Raw genomic sequence first — 20,906 nt, 5'->3', positions numbered from 1 at the left:
TGAAATACATACACCCCCTATGGAAGACATGACCTTAATCTCCCTTAATTTCTGGGAGAGCGGTCACTGGGTTTAGCAGTTCTCCGGAAATAGCCAGGTTTTATGATAAAGCATGGTTTTGGATCCCCACAGTCTAAAGGCCCTAAAGTAAGGCTAACAGTACCACAGTTATGGATTGACACAAGTTAGGTTATTTCTTTATTGACGATACATGTTTACTCTTTGGTTGCTCCAACAGGATCCAAGCGTTAGCATGACATGCACCTGTCTAGACCATAGACAATGGCTTCCATACCTGAAAGCGACTTGGCATTCAATTGTGATCCAAATTAAGCATACATGTAGGATGCCTTCATCAGTATGAAGGAGGGAGGAATTAATGCTTTTTGTAAACTACATGTATGTCTGTCAGAAGTAGACCCGGGGGTACTCAAGTTTGGTTTTGGTAGGGACGCGCTGAGAATTTGAAAGTGGACCCATAAATATACAAATTTTTCAAATTTGGACCCATTGATATACCAAAAGTCAAAATTTTCGGCCGAATTTAACCCAAATTGTCTTAGTTTTTACAAATTTTCCCACATTTTTGGGAGGATTTTACCAATTTTGGCTAGATTAAGGAAAAATTGGGCTATTTTCCGAAAAGATTGAGAAAATTTTGAAAAAAGGACCCATTCATATACCAAAATAGGCTTTGAAAAAGAGGTCATTATATACCCAAAGGCTGAAAATGCTACCCATATTTGCGGGCGCGTCCCGTATGGTCATTTGTACTGAGTATCCCCGGAAGTAGACCCACTTCTGCTGCAACATTTGTTTTTTTTCTTCAAAAAATATTAGTCTAGTGTCACAAATGAAGATACTGACACATAACAAAGGGTATAGCCCATAGGAGAAGCCTGCTCATTTGGGTGTGGCTATTGCTCTCAGTTTCTGGTGCACAATTGTATGTAAAATTCAATGTTATAATTTGGTTCACCTCAAGTTCGGCAGTGACGTACGTGCATATTTCGCCGCAGTATCGAATCGCACACATGAATTTAAACGCACTGAGTGTACACGCCCGCGTTCAGGTGCGACTTGTCTGCACGCTTGTGGTGCAACCGCGCAAAAGCATTGATGTCACTACCAAACTTGAGGTGAACCAAATTATAGAGACATTGGTATCAATCAGCAATGCTGCGAGACTCATCTGTTTGGTATGGATAAAAGATTAGTAACAGTCCAAAGTAGGACATTTAAAATGATTTAAATTTAAATTTAGGAAATGCATATTTGTTTTTAAATTGATTAAATGTTTTTTTTGGCATGTCAGCCGACATTGTTAGTTGTCAATGACATGTATGAATGACATATCTTTGTTTATATTTTTCCACCGTTAACTTTTAAACTTTACTTATTCTCAAACTTTTAAAAGTACAATTCTTGCACCTGTCCTTTCTAAAACAGCATTTACTTTCACAAACAAACTCTAGATGCATAAACAATAATGGGAAAATATTGCTGTTTTTCCCTTTCTTTACAAATTCATGACATTCAAGATATATGAGTGAAACATAGCCTGAGACACGGACCTGTAACATCTTCTTGTTGCATGCCAGCAAATTATCACACCCTCCCAGACTGCAGACTTGGACTCTGATCAGCTGTACAAACTACAACGAGCATGCCGTGCACTTGAATTCAACACCTTTTTTTTTTTTCCAGTGTGGCCACAATGCAGCTTGAATGCTGTATTGTGATGAGTATCTTTGTGTTTTACATGTAGGTATTCAGAATATACCAAAAGTTACACAAACCTATGATGGTTGGGTTTTGTATCAAATTTGATACTGAGGATAATGATCAACCTCGTTTCCTTTTAAGTTTATTTCATATTGGTGTAATTTTTCTATTTGCAAATTGTGTCACCAATTGGGGATGTTCCCCATTCTTCATCAAAACTGCTGAATGAGAGGAGGGGGGGGGAAGGGAGGTCAGTCTGAGAGGATCTGTGTTTGTAACTCCCTCTGCACACAAAGTACACATATGTGACCCGTTCTGACATAACCAGGAGTAAGTCGCATTTTTGACCTTTCATGATTTGAATAAAAATGTAAGCAATAGACTTATAGCTATATGAATAGACAATAGAATAGCAGGAACAAGTCACATTTTTGACCTTTCATGATTTGAATAAAAATGTAAGCAATAGACAACAAGCTTTAAAATGATACCAAAATTATATAAATAGCATCAATACTTTTCAAGATATATACATGATAAAACTTAGATGACCCTGCTACATTAGTTTTACAGAACTGTTTCGTAAGGGCCGTAGCCCTCACTCCTCAGAAACTTAGTGCAGAATGAGGTTTAAATTCTGCACTAAGTTTCTGACGAGTGAGGGCTACGGCCCTTACTAAACAGTTCTGTAAAACTAATGTAGCAGGGTCATCTAAGTTTTATCATGTATTAAGCTCCCTTCTTGGTTGAGCACTTTACCATGTCCATGGTTTCAACCTTTCTTGGATTTTTGTATTCTTTTCAAGATATAGATAATTTTGTAAATGATACTTTGATATTTTTGCCAAATTGCTATTCTGAGTAATGGGCCAATTAGTTTCCTGCCTTACACAGGATTGAATAGGGATTATCATAGTTCAACTTGTTATTTATTGAAATAAACATCTTTTTAATAAGTACTTTCAAGGATTTGAAAGTCCACTTAGTCCCACAGTCAAATACCATGAAATTAAGAATTCCAAAATTTTTTTTTAATGGGAATGTCATCTTTAAAGGCCTATAACTCAAAAACATGTCTGGCAACTTGTTCCGGGTTTTGTTGGAGCTGGTCACATATATACACACACAAAGGATAATATAAAAACAAATGTCCAAAACTACAAATCGGTGCCAATCACACATTTTAACGAGTTAGTTCAATATCTGGTGAAACAAAATATTTTATTTAGCAAATATAAGAAAATGTACAAGAAAGATGGGAGGGGAGAAAGGGGATCAGCAGACAGACTGACATCAAAACAGATAACGAGAGAGAGAGAGAGGGATGTAATTGCTGTTGTTGTTCTAGTTTGATATGCCACACATCATGCACTTTCATCACTTGGCATGAATTTGAAAAAAGAAACAGATTCCAGACATTGGATTGCAGACTTAATTTCTTCAATACTTAAACTTGACAAGTTCATAGTGCTTATAATTATTTCCAATATGTCTGCAAATGTGTTCCTTTTGTTGCCAAATTTAAACCATAGTTTGTGTGTAATAAAAGTCATGAGTGTCATGACTGCATCAACTTGGTAATTGCTGCGATAGTTGACAAGAAAATGACCTTCTTATTTTAACCCTAATCCTACTGAATACTACAAAATACTACAGTGTGGGTGCCTCCCCTTCAGCAGGGTAGGGGTGGGCCTGGGGGTGGGCAACATCATATGGAACCTTCAACTAAACCACCCTCGGTGTGTTAGGGTTAATGGACCTGTCTAAGAAGAGCCCCCCAAACAAACTACAGAACGTAAGTGCACGAGGTTTGTTGACAATTTAAATAGTGCTTGCAAGACAGGTAAAAATAAAGGGAAAGGCACACAGGTCGCTGGTCACCCTCCCATGCCATAACTGAAATCCAGCTACCCTGTCATTGGCCAAAGTGCCTCCCATTCTCCCATTACATGCCTGCAATGTGTGCCCCTCTTTTACCCTTAGGCACACCCACAGGACAGGTGGCCCACCCTCCATTCTCTTCATTACAGACTCCTCTTCATTAGAGAACCTAATCTGTTGGGCAGGAGGGACTTTCAGATGATGCTCAGCTAAGAGATGCTCTGTACTGGTTCTTTTTCATCTTCTGCCTAGTCCATTGACTAGAATGTACCAGAATCTAAAGGTAGATACATACAACTTCAGGATATAAAGTAACCACTGTGTAGCTCACATAACCCTAACTTCTGTCAGGTTTTTTTTGGTAGAGGAAAAGGAAAGAAGGAAGGAAGAAGATGAAGAGAATTTTCATTTTCTCGTGTGCGGTTTTAAACCCCGACCCCTCGGGTGCTAGACACGCTCACAGCCATACCTTGCCACAGGTGGTTACCTTGGCTGGCCAAGCTTTCAGTGCCCATATGTGCTTTCGCATGATGATGCAATCACATCACATGGAATACTAAAAGCGCTCGCAGTGGATTGCTGGTGTAGCTTTTTGTGGCTCTGGGGTAAATTAGGTTTGTTTCATACAGAAGACACTTGGAATATCATTTGTTTGCAACAAAACTATTGCAATTTAATGCAAATGCATCATCAGAAACAAGTAATTATAACTTAGTCTTATTTCTAACAGTTGAATTTTGCTTTAATATGAAAATTCAACCTCACAAGTTACGGACTTCAAAGGTGATACTCCTCAAAAAATTCAATCATATTTCATTCAGGTTCTTATATTTCATTATACAGGAAATACTATGTTGTTTCAAGAAGCTATTTATAGCACACAAGCTACTCTACCCCTATCTCCACCCTGACATCCAAATACCTCTGTGTGGAAGAACCCCAATTCTAAAGTGTTCTAATTTGAAATCCTGAAAACCTAACATCCTGAAAACCCATGATGCATGTATAGACATGATAGATGCACAAGTTGCAATCAAGAAAACATAAAATGACTGATATATTTGTGGAAGAGGTTTCTGAAGTGACTGAGAGACCGGACATCATGTTCTGAAAGATTTGAAAATATTGAACAAAAAAAGTGTTACTTAAAAGTTGTGGGATATTTGAAACTATGCCCATCCAAATTCTGTGAAAATACACTTTACCATGTTAAATCCGATCAAAATGGTCTTTTAGCAATCATTGGATTTTCATGAAAACTTGAATTGTATTCTCATTCAGAAATAATGCCAAGTCACAGAATATAGGCTATACCTTTAAATCATGCCAAGTACTCAATTTGTAACCGATGGTCATCAGCAATTTTGAAGTGTGCAGGTCTTTCATCTCAGGAACATAACTGCTGCTCATTTGTTGCAGCCATTTCCCTACGTCTCGGCGCAGGTCAGAGTCACTTTCCTGTGTGCACAACTCAAGCCTTATGTATGGAAGCATGCGATGGAGTGGATACAACTTGGGGACTTTGATAGCGTATTAAGACGTTTTTACGAGGGGGCCATAGGATACAGCAGCTCAACTTGTCTTTTATGGTGGGCCAGAACAGTGTTTCTTATGTAGACTTGCTTTCTCGCTGTCTTGTACATGTTGTATGAGCAACTTTGCCATGAAAAAACAGACAAACATATTCCTTTTGTTCTTCCATTGAAAAGTGCAGACAGTGATGTTGGTAGTTTCATTCCATGTTGAATATCAGAGGTTTGTCATTTAATTGTGGAGATTTAATAAATAAAATTTATGTTCATTGTTTGAAGACTACACAAAAAAAATGCTTATGTTGGAAACTTTTATTACTGATTTTTGAAAAATAAAGTTGTACAACTTCATATTATGTCCCATTATGTTTTGCAAGTCACAATAGTGTTTATGCTGAAAACTAGAATAAATTGAGATAACTAGTGACTTTCCTTTTGTTACCTTTAAATATTTATACTCTGATCGGTACTGAATAGGCAGAAACGACATGTGAAAGAAAGAAGACCCACCACTCTATTAACACAGTCATAGCGCACTTCACACACTATACTTGCATTTGCATTGCACTCGGTTGTGCTGAACGCCTTTATTAACTTGCAGTGGTTACGAGGCCGGTGTAACTGTTACCACACCTCCTGGTTCAGTTAGTTCATTTTTTATGAACTCGGTGTTGTTAGCAACCTCTGCATAGTGAAACATTTCTAAATGTTTTCATCTACAAGGAGGCTCGTACGCAGGAATTTTTTTGGAGGTGCAAATTTTGAAAAAGTGGGACTTCTTGGGGGGGGGGCAATTTTGTGAAAAGTTGACTTTCTTCCCCAAATTTGGACCTTTTTTGGACCAAATAAAATGTTAACCAAATTTGTTTGGACTTTTTTTATACAGTTGCAAATTTGGGGAGGTGCGACTGCCCACCAAAAATTTATGATGTCTTCCCCCCCCCCCCGGGCCATTACAGATTGTCATAAAAAATAGTGCTTGCAAGATGAACATGAAGGTAAAAACAAAGGGCTGCTGATCACCCTCCCATGCCAGAACTGAATCTGTAACTTGTCATACAGTTACTACTGATCAAGCAAAGATGTGCAATGTGCTGTTTAATATGGTCAGGCCAATTTCTAGGAATTTTTTTGGCAAATCAAGTTGATGGTGTGTTACCGTACAAGGTGTAGTTGGGCCCTTTATGTAAGTAAGGAAACGGTGGTGTGGAATACTACTATGTAGCTTGGTGGGGCACCACTCTTCCTTCTCGTCTTGTCAGTATAGGTAGTTCAAGAGCAGTTGGTTTCAGTTTGAGACTGTTTCCAACAAGTCTTTACTTGCCGTATGATTTAAATTTTCTCTGCTTCTCGTTGCCATGGTAATCGAATTAGTCTCCATCACACACCTGTTTACAAATCATTATCTCCTTATTAGTTTGATTTAATACACGTGAAGTAATTTATTTTATTAGTGATGCGATGAGTCTGCATGAGGTTCCACCATTACTTTGTCTGGGGCATAAGTTTCGACTGCCATGCACCAGAAACGGGAATGCATCAATATCCGAGACACACTGTGGCATTTCATTGTGCAAATTTCCTTTTGTATGATTACCACTGTCAATGTTAATGATATCATAATTGATGCTTAATATTAGCAGCCTGTCACAATAGTTTTTTCCCCGGTTGAACTTGAAATATGTAGAATGCAGCCAGCAATGCTATATTTTTTTGTTCTTTTAGGAATTAATGCTAAATTAAAGGCCCATTCAGTGATTTGCTCATCCGGGCGATGGTAAAAATCATCAAAATTCAGCTTTTGGTACCTTTGTCATTGTCATAGCTGTGCTAACATAGTCTACTAGTGGTTCAGTCGAAAGCTGTGTAGTTTTAGACAAAATAAAGCATTTTACATGATTCTGTAATTTATGTACCGGTACTGATAGTAATATAGGCCCTATATATTAGCTTCATGTATTTGAATGGGGCTTGAACTTCGTCAATACTGCTGTTTTCTTCGTTTTTTTGCCAAATTTTTTATTTAAAAAATACCAAATGACAATTTGAATGACCTATCCTTCACTTTTAAACAATTTTAATATAGGCAATTTTAATTTTTTTACATTTGCGCTGGGATCACTGAATGGGTCTTTAATTGGTTTTTATCAATATCATGCATGTATATAAAGAACCAATACTAGTATGTGCTTCAAAGGACGATAGGCATGGTGATACATGTATAGCCATATCCCTGGTATAGCTGTGCCAAATTTGTGGCCACACTTTTCTACTGTAAAAGTGACAATTTTCATGCTACATTTATTTTCACACACTTTACATTCTAAGCAGCAACTGCGAAAATAACAACACACAAATATATTCCCCTTGTGTATAGGTCACCATGAGGGTGCTTAGAATCGCTAAAAAACAAGTGAAACAGTTGAAAATGATTGGCAAAGCGTGAAAATTAATTGTGCGAACATTTCCACTTTTGCAATTTAACAAAACATGATATTTTAACAAGTCTTGTCTGCTTCCTGGCATACAAAGTGCAGTCCGGTATAAATGATTTTGGTCAAATTTTAAAATTACACTGCAGCTTCGAGTTAAACAGATTTAGACTGTAAGAAAACAAAACTAGAAAGCAAAATAAAATATTTTTTCCTGTGTTCAGTCTTTTGAAACCGCTAAATATAATTGCCTGTTGGAAGTGTTAAATTTAAGTATTAATTCTTTCTACCCAGTTTCTAAATAGGTCCAGGGGGTAGAGGGTACTCAAAACAGTTTTCTATCTGAGACCCAGAATTTTGGCCAAATTTAAAATTGTTACAACCCCCCAATAGGGCTAACCAAGCCTTGAAATGTGCAGGGTGCATTGGGAGCAAATTTGCCTTTGTAAAGCCACCAATTGCTCAGGTCTTTGTAAAATTCACAGGAGCAATTTTCTAAAACAAATTGCTGCTGGTTCCGGTTTTGCACTTGATGAAGTAGTGCTGGTATATTATGTAGAAAAGGATTACTATTTGAAAATTGCTCTTGTTTCTTCAGAAATTGGTCTAAAATCCCAGTGAACCAGGAGCAATGTTCAAAAAACAAATTGCTCCTGGTTTCAGTCTGCTTATTTCAAGGCTTGGGGCTGGGGTGATGTTTTGGACGAGCAATCCCCCATCTGCATATAGATTGTCCAAAGCAGAAAGATTTTTTTTTTGCAGGGGAGGTGTTACTTTAGTGGTACATAGTTTTTGGGGAAATTAGGAAAATCTTTTGAATGTATTTCGTTGCAAAATAAAACAAAATTATATTAATGATGAATTTCATAAACTCTTGCAGAACTTTCCTATTTTAGGCCTTTGTAAATGTTTTAGAGTATGTGTATGTGACTCTATGCATAGTTTGCATGACAGGTGAAAACTGTTCAAGATGAGCTGAGGATTATTGAGATTTGCAGAGAGCATTTTGAAGAGTTTACAATCCAGGCCAGAATGAATCCATATAGGTTGTTGACCAGTCGACAACTGTGCCAGAAATGGCTTTGCAATTAAATTGGATTGCAGGCCCCATAAAACTTGAGGTTTCTAGCTTATCTCCGATGCACATTATCAAATAGTCATTGTTAAAGACACTTCAATATGCTCAGATGGATCGCGTCTGATGTTAGAACTTGGATAAAAAAGTAAAACTACATTATGCACACATGCACATTGGTTAACACAAAGACATGTGAGTACACACACTCCCCCCACACACCCACACCCCACCCCTACATGCACACATCTCCATGGTACGGCACCACCTCCCCCCCCCCCCCCCCCCACACACACAGACCTGTATCACCACCTTATCCTGAGGCCTACAAGTTGAAATGTATACGTGTACATGTGTATATGTCCCCTGAAAGGCAGGGCACTTTCAAAAATTATCCTCAGAAAGACTGGGTTCAACCATAGATACTAATCTATCAGTCTATGGTTCAACACTGTCATTGTTCGAATAGAAAATGCCATGTGTATGTTACTTAACATGTATACACCCCATCTTACATATGCTTCACTGCATATTACTTCCGAGGACAGTTCAAATCCTTGCATGTACACACCCACCCCCACACCCACACTATACCGGCAAGTTGGAACTTATAAGTTTCCTCAAAGCATTACATGTTTGCTTATAAAGCATCCATTTTATCTTCTGTTCTAAATGGCCTGATTTATAAAGGAATGCAGGACAGTATCTAAATAGTATAATTTCAACTCATACCTCACAAACACCCCCACCCCCACACACCACACCCTCAAATACACAGACTTGTTGAATAGAATTGGAACTAGTTTCCTCATTTCATATTACACATTTGCTTGTGTAAAGCATCCATTTCACATGTATATTTCATAGCCCGATTAAAGAAAAGCAGGACAGTATCTAGATAGCTTGTCCTAATTTTTGTCATTCCTTCAAAATGTGAATCACTAGCCTAAAATATTGAATTTCATATCAACGGAGACAGAGCGGGAAATTGGTTCAAATGGTCAGATTGACCGGTGGCTATAGCATGCAGCGTTCCAGGAGTCTTGCAGAGATTGCTGATTTTGCGCCATGTGTTGCTATGGTAACAGGGCCATTTTTAGATGACAGGTTCAGTGCTGACAAGATTGTATGAAATTGATAAATAATTGTAATATTGGTTTTATTCAATACTGAGCTCAATCATACAGTGAAGTCAAATGTCAAGAAAGAGTCAAAACTTTAAAGGAAGAGTGAGCAGTAAGAAAAATATATTCGAAAACGAGTTGAAAAAGAAAAGAATGAGAAAGAACTTAGAAACTAAAGAAAAAGAACCAAGGTTGAAAGAAATCAAGACTAAGATGCGAGAGGAAGTGTATACTAGATCAGTTTGTGATACCTGTAGTTTGAGCGAAACTAGCCATGCCTGCACAGAGGCCTTCTTTTTTAAGAGTGTTGAATAGTAAGACCAAATAAAAAAAGTGCATGTTTAGCGTCCAGGTTTTTGAAAAATAAGGAAGGAGGAGGTTAATTTTTTTTGAAAAATGGTGCAAAATCCCTATTTGGTCCCTATTTGCATACACTACGATACCTGGAAAAAAAGGAGGCAGCCTTTTTTTATTTTGTTCTTCTTGTAGGTTATGCCCCTCTACTGATCCTGAAGTGCTTCTTATACATTTGTAAGGATATAGAAGGCTATAGAACTTCTCAAACTTTAAAAGTTTAAAAAGTTATAACTGAAATTTTAGAAAATAAAAAGAAAATTTAAGAATCTTCAAAAAAGGAAGCGGTGGGGGACGCTAACCATGTTTCTTTTTTTACTCGGCCTAAGAGGATGAAAGGCAGAATTAACTAACCCCAACCCTACGAAAAGCCACAAAAGGCTACACTACAGCGCAAAGCAACTGTAAGCGCATGTATCCCCTGTGATCCTTTTGCGTCATCATGCAAGCCCACATTTATATGGGCATGGAAATATTGACTGGCCAAGGCACACCCCTGTGGCGTGTTATCCCTGGACGCGGTTCAAAACGGCACCCGAGAAAACAACTTTTCTCTTCATCTCTCTTCATCTCTTCCTTCCTTCCTTCCTTCCTTCCTTCCTTCCTTCCTTCCTTCCTTCCTTCCTTCTTTCCTCTTTCAGTTTTTTCCCTTCCTCTTTGCCAAAAAGCCTCTTGTAAGTTAGGGCCAGTAAAGAAATGACACTCATCTCGTATTTGTTTTCTGCATTGTAAAACTACATATATGAAAACTTGACAATTTTAACAAAATGAGATTTTAAACCTGTAGTAACATTATACAGACAGACTCTCATGAGTTTGCACAACATAACAATTTCAATGAAATCGATACATTATATCCCAGTATTAACTTTTAGCATTGTATTTCAGGGAAGTGACTCATGCCCAACTTTTTGTCAATTTGTCATTACAGTGACATGTATAGGTCACTGAACCTAGCCTGAGGCGATGAGAATGTGGAAGTTTTAATATCGCTGCACGGTTTTCTTGTTGCATGTGAGATGGCTTCATAACCTCACGACCTGGTTTGGTCCGAGCGAGTGTGTACTACATTCGTCGATTAGAGATTAGTTTACGCATATATTTGAAAGCTAATCATAAACATTGATACTCAAGCTTAGACATGGTATACTCATATGCATGCATAACCGACGGCAGGTGAATTAAGAAATACCCGAAAATATGGTATTTCCATGGCAACATATTTTTCACAAATTAGCAAGAGTTTGATATGCAATGAGATACAATCACTAGTAATGTTAGTTTCTACATGTTCAATGTATGGTCTTCATATGATGAATTTTTGGCAATGAATTTTTATGAGTTGGAACATAGTGCTCATCACAAAAGTATACTAGTTGTGAATATATGCAGCATCGTATCTTCAAAATTATGCCGACTTGTGCCAAAACACATGAAATATGAATGGTGGTTGAGAAAGAAAAGATGCTGTGCTCACAATTTTATTTTAAACTGAGTCACTGACAGGTGTCGGATCTAGATGTACAATTGTGTCAAATGTGGGCTAAAATTGGACTGATATTTTTAAAATTTTAAAAATATTTGTCATCGATTCCAATACATGATACGCTGCTTTTTCTTGTTAGTGACATTTTTTGGTAAGATTACGTTGCAGATTTAGTAGATTTATAAAAATTTTCTTTAAAAGGGAAAGCCAGGCTCAGTTGAGGAGTCTGTTTTAAATAATTGAATCTTTTCATGGTAGTATATATAATAGTTTTGATGGTTGACCATATATCAGTGTTCTGAATTAAAAGAGTGGAATCTTTTGGAAAAAATGTGGCTGTGAATTTCGACTGTTATATTGTAGAGACAAAAATTACGACACCTTTTTTCATTTTACAATTGGTTTGAAACACATGCTTGTTGGCACTTGTTATGTTATATCACAGGATGTCAACTTTGTGCAAAAAAGGAAAAGTCAGCCCCATACGAAATATTTTTCACCAGAAATCTGCCCAATAAAGTGTGAGATGATCAGCGAACGGAGCGTTTCTCAAAAAGTATAATAGGTTGACAGAAATAGTCTTGGAGGGGGTATACTGCATCCTTGGAAATGGAGGCCATATTTGGACCTAATTGATCCATCTCTTTAATGTCATAATTAAACGCTCACTCAATGCTTCCCGACTTACTGATCTTAGCATTGAGTACTGCCTTGTGCTATATTTCTGTTGCAAATTAAAGCATCGCAGGATGTCAACTTTGTGCAAAAAAGGAAAAGTCAGCCCCATTTGCTCCCGGACCCATATAAAATATTTTTCGCCAGAAATCTACCCAATAAAGTGCGAGATGATCAACGAACAAAGCGTTTCTCAAAAAGTATAATAGGTTGACAGAAATAGTCTTGGTGGGGTATTCGGCATCCTTGGAAATGGAGGCCATATTTGGACCTAATAGAGCCATCTCCTTAATGTCATAATTAAACGCCCACTGTATGCTTCCCGACTTAATGATCTTAGCATTGAGTACTGCCTTGTGCTATATTTCTGTTGCAAATTGAAGCATCATTTAAGGCCTGTATGTAAATATTACATACATCATAATTTTTGTGCATTTTTGTTAGTTTTCCTTTGGCAGTATCATCTTTAATTCCACTGCTGATAAGATTAGCTTTGTTCTTTTGCTGCCATGTTTTCCTCCACAGCAAAACTATGCAAGATGTTGAAGTACTTACAGACCTGTGGTTCATGCGCAAAACAATTAGACCAGGTTTAATGTTAGATCTGGTCAAACCACGGAGGTTAGAATTAGAGAGGGATCATTTTACTTTTCCTCCCGGATCTACAATATTATAAAATACGGTTCCTTCTCCATAGGATAAATCTCCATAGTTTATAGACCAGATTGGTCTAACTTGTTTTGTGTACATGTATACGGGGGTAGAGTACTCCCTACTGTCCATACAAAGCAAGTTAAACCAGGTCTAAAGTTAGACCGGGTCTAACTATGGAAATTAGTCCTTGAGAGAAGGAATTTTACATACCTGATTTTATATGGTTGCCATTTAATTTTAGACTTTGCTAGTATAAGGAGGAGAAGAAAATATTAAAAGGGATTCCTTCCTAAATCTAACCTCCATAGTCAGACCAGGTAGAAAGTTCAACCTGGTCTAACTTGTTTTGTGTATTTAAGTTCAACTCAAGCATGTTCTGTAATGTTCGGATGTTCCCAATTCAGTTGCAATCCCTGTTAGCATTATTATCTAAGAAGTAAAAACTTGTATAAAATAATCACTTAATATTTTTACCTTGTATTTCTTGTCTCTTTCTACAGAAACCCAAGCGGGTGCTGGGCACCCATCGCAGCACCCGGCTGGGTACAACTCAGGAAGTTACTACTACAACAACAACGACCAGGAGAGAAAGGTATGAAAAGAGTCACAAATATACACAGAAAAATCCTTTACAAGGGACCAAAAAATACTCCCAAGCTAACTTGCTCAATCTGAGGCTATTGACGGACGTGTTGATACTACGCTTTATTCTGCACAGTACGTGTATTGTTATAGAGGGCCATACTATGGGTTGTATGCATTGTAATGTATAGCCTAAAAAGTAGCCTGGGTTCGGAACAGTAACCTCAGATCGTGCACGGTCTACAAGCTTGACATTAAGCACGGGAGGAAAACACTATCAAGTATCATGGTATTCACAGTAAAATATATTTAATATTCTATTGAACAGCCATGGACACATTGTATATTATAAGTATGCATCACTAGCTGTTCAATAGAAGCAAATTAAAATCGAAAACTTTTTTTAGTAGCAGTATTTCTCAATTTTTTGGCTTCTAAAATCGCGTATTGCTGTGGTGTTTACTTGCACGGAATTATTCGAGTCTGAGAATGATTCCCTGGAAGTGATTAGTATCAAGTATCGTTTGTATAATGTGCTTGATTTCAAGAGATTCCATCTTGGATTCTGGCAAACTTATTTTAGTAAAATTTGTGTAAAAAATGGTTTGCATTGACTAGCAAGTTGCTGTACATGTATATTGACACTTTTGTTAAAGTGTACTAGTTGACCTGACAAGGTCAGGTCATCTACATGTACGGTCATTCTTGCCTAGCTCTACTTACGTTAGCTACTTACGTTAGCAAGTATGAGGGCGGAGTTTTTGAATCCATATTACACCATTCCCACCTTGGAAGACCAATTTCATCCTGGTTGATGGATGGTTTTGGTAAGTGAACAAACATGGACATGAGAAAGACAAGCATAGATTATCAACCAAACCAGAAACGAGTCACTTATACCTTTTGCCGTGGGGGGAGTAAAATGGACACAACTTTGAAGTATTAGGAGTAGAACCCCAGTGTTTTTTATTGTATTTCTTACCCTTTTCTCCTTCATTTGACACCAATCGGGGGGTATAACCTCTGTGGCATTTCAAGATATACCCATTTAAGACAAAAAGGTTAGTGAGTTAGTAAGTAACATACACTTCTATCAAAATTAGGCTCAGGATTTTTTCTGGAAGCGACTAAGTGACCCTAAAAAATCACAGAAAGTTAGAAAAATCTAAAAAAATCTGAAAATTTTTGTCAAACATATTTTGAATAATTTTTGAATATTTTTCAAAAACCTGTGTCAAAATAAATATACTTTGGCCAAAAATATCTGTTTTTACTTAACATAGAGCTAACATAAATTTTTGGTTCAGTGGCAGTGGGGGGGGGCTGTTTTTCAAAACATAAAAAAGCTAAAATTATTAGATGTGTATCAAAAGGTGGTCCTAATGAAAGAAATGAGCCACAAGGAGATCCAGCAAGAGCTGGTGATTGACCTTAAAATGGTTCAGCAGTGAGTCAAGAAGAACAGCCCAAGTCATTTAATCATTATTAGGGCTAAGTAGAGTAATTCATTATTCTATTCACAAGTAATTTGTAATATCACTGTCTTTTGGGTTATTTCCAGTATTTCCTGTCGCATCTGTTTAATGGAAACTTATGTTAATTAGCATTTGAGTATCCTTTTGAAAAGATAATTTGACATTTAATAGGATAATTTGTATTTTAATATGATGTGTTATCGCTCAAAAATTGCGACTTTATCTATATTTTTTTGTTTAAAAAAGTACAATGTTGGTATGAAGTGACTTGCAATTTAATTAATTAAAAATGTGAGTGCAAAAGTCATGATGCCGTACTAAGTTGGATCAATGACCGTAACCATTTTAGTAAATTAAAAAATGGGTGGCTTATACTTGCTTCTGCGGTAATTGAGACCCCCTTGAGGGAACTGGCTGGGCCCGTTATTCCAGTATGAAACTGGTGGCTCCTTTCAGATCCGTTTATCATATCCCAGTGGTGTATATAGGATGTGCGTTCTACCAGCAAGGACAGCCTCATTCACAGGGACTCAGTTCACTCAGTTAATTATACATGGCTAGTTATAAGGAAAGCCCGGTGCACTCTGTGTGGTTTGCATCATAATGAAAGTGGTTGATTTGCATGATAGTGGTATGGATGACAATTGGACTGTGCGTCTGTGGTTGTGGTTGTTGGGATGTTGATGTTTAATATGGATATTGCGGCGGTTATGATATGACTCCTCAAAAGCATTGGCCATCTGTCACATGTGTACACAAACCACTGTATCCAGCAGCAAAGATTATGATGAGTGTGAACTAGTCCAACTTATGAAAATAAGTCCTACTCATAATCGGAATATCAACAGAATAGTCTCAACAAAATTAATATTGGGCTTCTCCATTTAAAATCCATATACCCCTCTACTGTATAAGTGGTAATTTTCATGAGGGTTTTATTTTCGTGAATTTATGATTAGAGCTCCAACATGAAAATAACATCTCGAATGTATGCAATAATGTATGACAAGTATAGGGAAGGACTGGGCAATCGCGAAAATAACATTCGCAAAAATGTGTCTCTCACTCCAAATCGCGAAAATAACTGTACGCGAAAAGTACCACTTATACAGTATCGGATGCAAGACCTTAATCTCCCACACAGGGGGTGTAGATTTAAAATTGAGTTACCCATTTAGGTAATCCCATTTGAAATTCGCACTCCCTGTGTAGGAGATTAAGGGCATGTCTTCCATAGGGGGGTATTCGTATGTGGATTTCAACTGGAATAGCCCATTTGGCCGTCAATTCACATGTTGAAGTGATTTTCACAATTTAAAATGTACGGAAGAATGCTAGCAAGTGAGAATGATTTAAAATTAGACTTCAACCATTCCCTTTATTTTGCTTACTAGGAGCGCTTTCGAGGAACTTCCTCATCATCAGGAAATGTTTTTAGCTCTTATGTTTCTCTGATGATGAGGAAGTTCCTCAAAAATGCTCCGGGAGCGGCTCCTGGTAAGTCAGGGAGCAGATCGCGATAAGTGCAATAAAGAAATAGTTCTGAATTTTTAATTATTCTCATTTATTACCACTACTATTATGTATCTGCAATTCTATAAATATTTTAAATTTTAGAAACCAAATATATAAATGTGTATAAAATACAATATATTTGATCTGTTCAACTACTGTACATGTAATAAACACATGTCAAGCTCTTCGTCACTTTTAAAAATTATGAATTTCAAATTCAGTTGGGCTAGGGTTAATGGTTTAAGGGGGGACCACTCCTCAACTTCCCAAACCCTTGTAAAAATGGAGATTTTGTCAGAGGTAAATTGTACTATTTCTGAGCTTTAATTTGGTCTTTGTTTGGTTACAGTCGGACATTCCTATCTAAAGTTATTGCCAATACAAGATGATAAGTCACGGAAAAGTACTAGAAATAGCAGCTCGTTCTTATGTTATTACTATATAAATCATTTCTTTTGCGCTACACGATCATACACACGTTGGTTTTGTTTACATGAAAATCGTTTATCCATTTCTTTTGTATTTTATTGTTTTTCAAGCTGCGATAGTTAAGGAATTTCATAACAATATTATTTACAGCAAAGTAAACAGCAATTTATGGTGTAAACTGTTTTAGTAATTTGGGAAATATATAAATCAATATAAATATCAATATTTAAAAATGTAAGTGTTTCTAAAATTTGAATTAAAAAAAAATTGGTGTTTCTAAACTTAAAATGCTAATATCTCAAAATGGTAATTCGGCGATGTTAGAAGTTTGCCCCCAACAACTTTTCCACTTCCCATAGGTCTATGACCATGAAATTTGGCACACATATACTATTTGTAATGGTATACAACTTTATGGGAGCTTTTGTTGATATCTGCTTTACTTTTTGATTTATAGGTCTTCAAAGTCAAATCCAGACGAAAAAATCTGTTTTTTTTCACCAAACGGTTGCCATAGCAACAGAAAGCAAAAATTTCAAAATCTCTCTCCATTAAGTTACAAAGCTATACCTATATACATATCTGGATAGTAAATAGTAAGTTTAATGTTCTCCTTAATCATTATTTTTTTGGGGCAAAATTCACATTTTTCATATGCCTCATTTGAACATATTTGACCTTTGACCTCGCCTCATTTGCATATACATATCGACACACACAATAAAATATCATTTTCTGAAACTTCAATCTTTGTGTGTTATATTGATATATAACAAGCCATACTTCTATTATTAATAGTCTATGAACAAGGCCATTCAAAATTCCACCTAAAAACGAGGTGTGGTCCCCCCTTAAATGGAAATGTATATTTGTAAACTACCAAGAAAAATGGGATTAATCAAAATCGGAGCTTTCATTTTGATAGGATCCAAAAATAAACTGCTTTCAAAACTTGTATGTGTGTCACACGCAAACAGTCTTGATTTTATTGCAGTGCACCAAAAAGCTTTATGAAAACTATACTATATATAGAGGTTTCCTTATATTAAAGTACATTCAAAAGTTGATGGACTGCATTTCTTTCCTGCATCGCACATTAAAGTACAGACCCATGTATTTCCCCCTTTCATAGTTGATATTATTTGGCCTTTTCTAGTATCAGCTTGTGAATTGATTGCAGTGTGGTAAAAATAAAATCTTGAGGCGCGTTGGATGGCAGTTTTAGCCATTTTTAAAACTGCAATGTACTTCTTAAGGTGGTTCTGGACCCATTTTGGAAGTGCTCTATTTATGTTTTAAACATATTAATTGAGTAGGGCAGAGAACACTGATCCATATGCCTTTTGTTTGAAGCTAATCGGACATACGGTTTTCATAATACATACATTTTAAATGTATTTGTATTGTATTGTTTTTATCAATAATCAATACAGTTAATGAGCTAATATGACTTGAAAGTGCTCATTAATATGTAATTTTTGCCAATATTTTGCTAAAATCCAATGCATAAATGTTCATAACATTTTTATTTAACAGAATATTGGTTTCAAACTTGGTCAAAGTGTTCCTAATGACTTCCAGATAATTTATGCATAATTAATGAGCTCGCCGCCCTAATTTGCATAATTAATTAGCATTTATGCAAATTAGCTCATTAATTATGCAAATATGCAAATGAGGGGGCGGCTTCACTATATAATACATTAGAACATATTAGAAACACTTTGACCAAGTTTCAGGGCAAAAGTATGCAAAATAAAAGTACCATGAACATTTATGCATTGATTTTTAGCAAAATAAAAAAAAAATTACATATTAATGAGCCTTTACAGTCCTTTTAGCTCATTAACTATATTGATTATTGATAAAAACAATAAGATACAAAGAAAATATAATTTGATGTACTATAGAAACCGTATGTCCGATTTGCTTCAAACAAAAGGCATATTGATCAGTGTACTTTTTTACCCTACTCAATTAATCTGTTTAAAACATGCTCAAAGCATTTCCTTATTTCTAGAAAATGCATCCAATACCACCTTAATATTAATGCATTGATTTTATAAGAAATGAGTCAAGGAAGCTAATAATCATATAATCTGTAGGTCTTGTGGTTTTTACATGTTAAAATGTTACAATGTTACATCAAAACGAAAGTTTTTGGTCGTTTTCCCCATGCACATGAGGCAGAAATGACACCCCTTACCATATATCCTCGAATAGTAGCCCCCTTCAATTAAACGCCCCACCATTTTTTTCAACTAAGATGTTTCAAAAATGCTGATATTTCCATGTTATCTTGTGTAGTAAGCTTACCAAGGTGCACACATGGCCGCTAATGGTGTAGATAATTGGTGCGAATATATTCGTAAACCCGGAAGAGAACCGGAAGTCATCGTTCCCAAGTTCATAGTTTGCCATTTCAGCAAACAAACATGAAACTTCTTGAAATCTACTTCTATCTTTTCCTCAGAATTTGTTTTTGATTTTGGTTAAAATTATTATTGATGCTTTTGTTGTTGTTGTGTGTCGTATTATTTGGAATTTTGATCTAAATTCTGTTCATGGAAATATTTATTAGTATACTCCGAGGGGGTACCCCTATTCTTAAAAGGCTTTTATGCTGAATCTGAAGAGTTGTTACCTTTTCCTTGAAGAAACCCAGAAAGAGTTGGTTAAAATAAACACTAACTTGTCACTTTTATGGACGGTACTGTGATTAATTTCACTTCTCTGAACTAAACACTTCACTCCCTATCACAACACAAGTGTAAATTATATTATATTTTTTTGTATCCAAATGGTCTCAAAGATGGAAAACATTTTACTTTCATTTGTCTTGAACCAGTGGCAATTTCACATCAATCTGAGACAAATACAGAGCAAAAATTAAATTTAAAAAAGAAAGAAAAAAAGTGCAGAGCAGAATATGCTGTTCTGAAGATCATTGTGCCTTAGTAACCTGGGGCAAATTTCAATAAAAAAAGTTGTCCCTGGTCATGAAGATTTCCACGGGAATCAGGGCATTTGCAGGCTCAACAGGGGCAAATTACCCATGGCTCCTGCTTATTTCGAACCCTGTTTGAGCAAAGGAAGCTTAATGAGGGAAATAAGATGCAGCATGTTCAGCTTTAGAACTGCAGGTTTTAAAGGAATAAACTTGCAGGGTGGAATGGGAATAAAGTTTGAGATCAGACATGGTTTTGCAGATTGGTTGTTCAAGTTCAATTAAATGTTGTTATGGGTCAGGTGGCAAAATGCCCAATACTAAGTTCTTACAATGCGCAAGCTTAATCGTTTATTAAGGGTAGGAGGAGTAGGATGTTGAAGGGTGTGGCAATTTTGGTTTGGGTGTAACAGTATCTCGTACCAAGTTAATAATGTTTGCAGCATAAGTGTGGAAATCGGCGATGGCTTTGTTTAAGGGAGCAATATTTGGGGCTCAAACCTTCATCATGACTCGAGTTTAAGGGCCTCATAAGTGCCCCATGAGGTGTCAATTCCATGCCAATGATTTTTGAAGCATGTTTTAATGTGCACTGCACAAATTAAACAAATAATATTGCACAAATCTCTTATACTGAACAGGCGAGACACAGTGTCATGTTTAACATACTTTTTCAATCATTATTTTTTAAGCGAAATATAAAATTCTTTAAAAATAGGGTTAACTTTTCTTTCAATCGCTTAATTTGGTCTCACGAGATGAAATTTACATGATGTTTGAACACAAAGGGTCTTTTCGCCGTTAATGAATTTCAAAAGCCATTAAATTCCTATGGCGAGTTATTGTTTGCCGGTAATGCGAGGTCCCTCGGTGATGTTAGGAAATGAAACAGAGTATTTTTGAAGAGTGAATCACATTGCTGGGGAAATTGCACAAAGTGATCTAACAAGATACATGTTGTTCTTGTTATTCACCTACCATATTTTTCAGAGAGTAAACAGGGGGGTTTATCTGTACAAC

At 36.4% G+C, this 20,906-nt stretch overlaps 1 protein-coding gene across 1 annotated transcript in view; it reads left to right on the top strand.

Moving 5' to 3' along the window:
* Window positions 1-20,906, top strand: part of LOC140147975 (E3 ubiquitin-protein ligase RNF38-like) — a 152,677-nt gene that overhangs the window by 25,597 nt on the left and 106,174 nt on the right. Inside the window, 1 exon segment of the mRNA XM_072169792.1 lies at window positions 13,439-13,530. Coding sequence (XP_072025893.1) covers window positions 13,439-13,530 — 92 coding nt within the window.

Source organism: Amphiura filiformis, chromosome 3, assembly GCF_039555335.1.
Source record: "Amphiura filiformis chromosome 3, Afil_fr2py, whole genome shotgun sequence".
NCBI classification, from domain to species: Eukaryota; Metazoa; Echinodermata; class Ophiuroidea; order Amphilepidida; family Amphiuridae; genus Amphiura; species Amphiura filiformis.
This window is presented reverse-complemented; position numbering and strand designations above follow the sequence as displayed.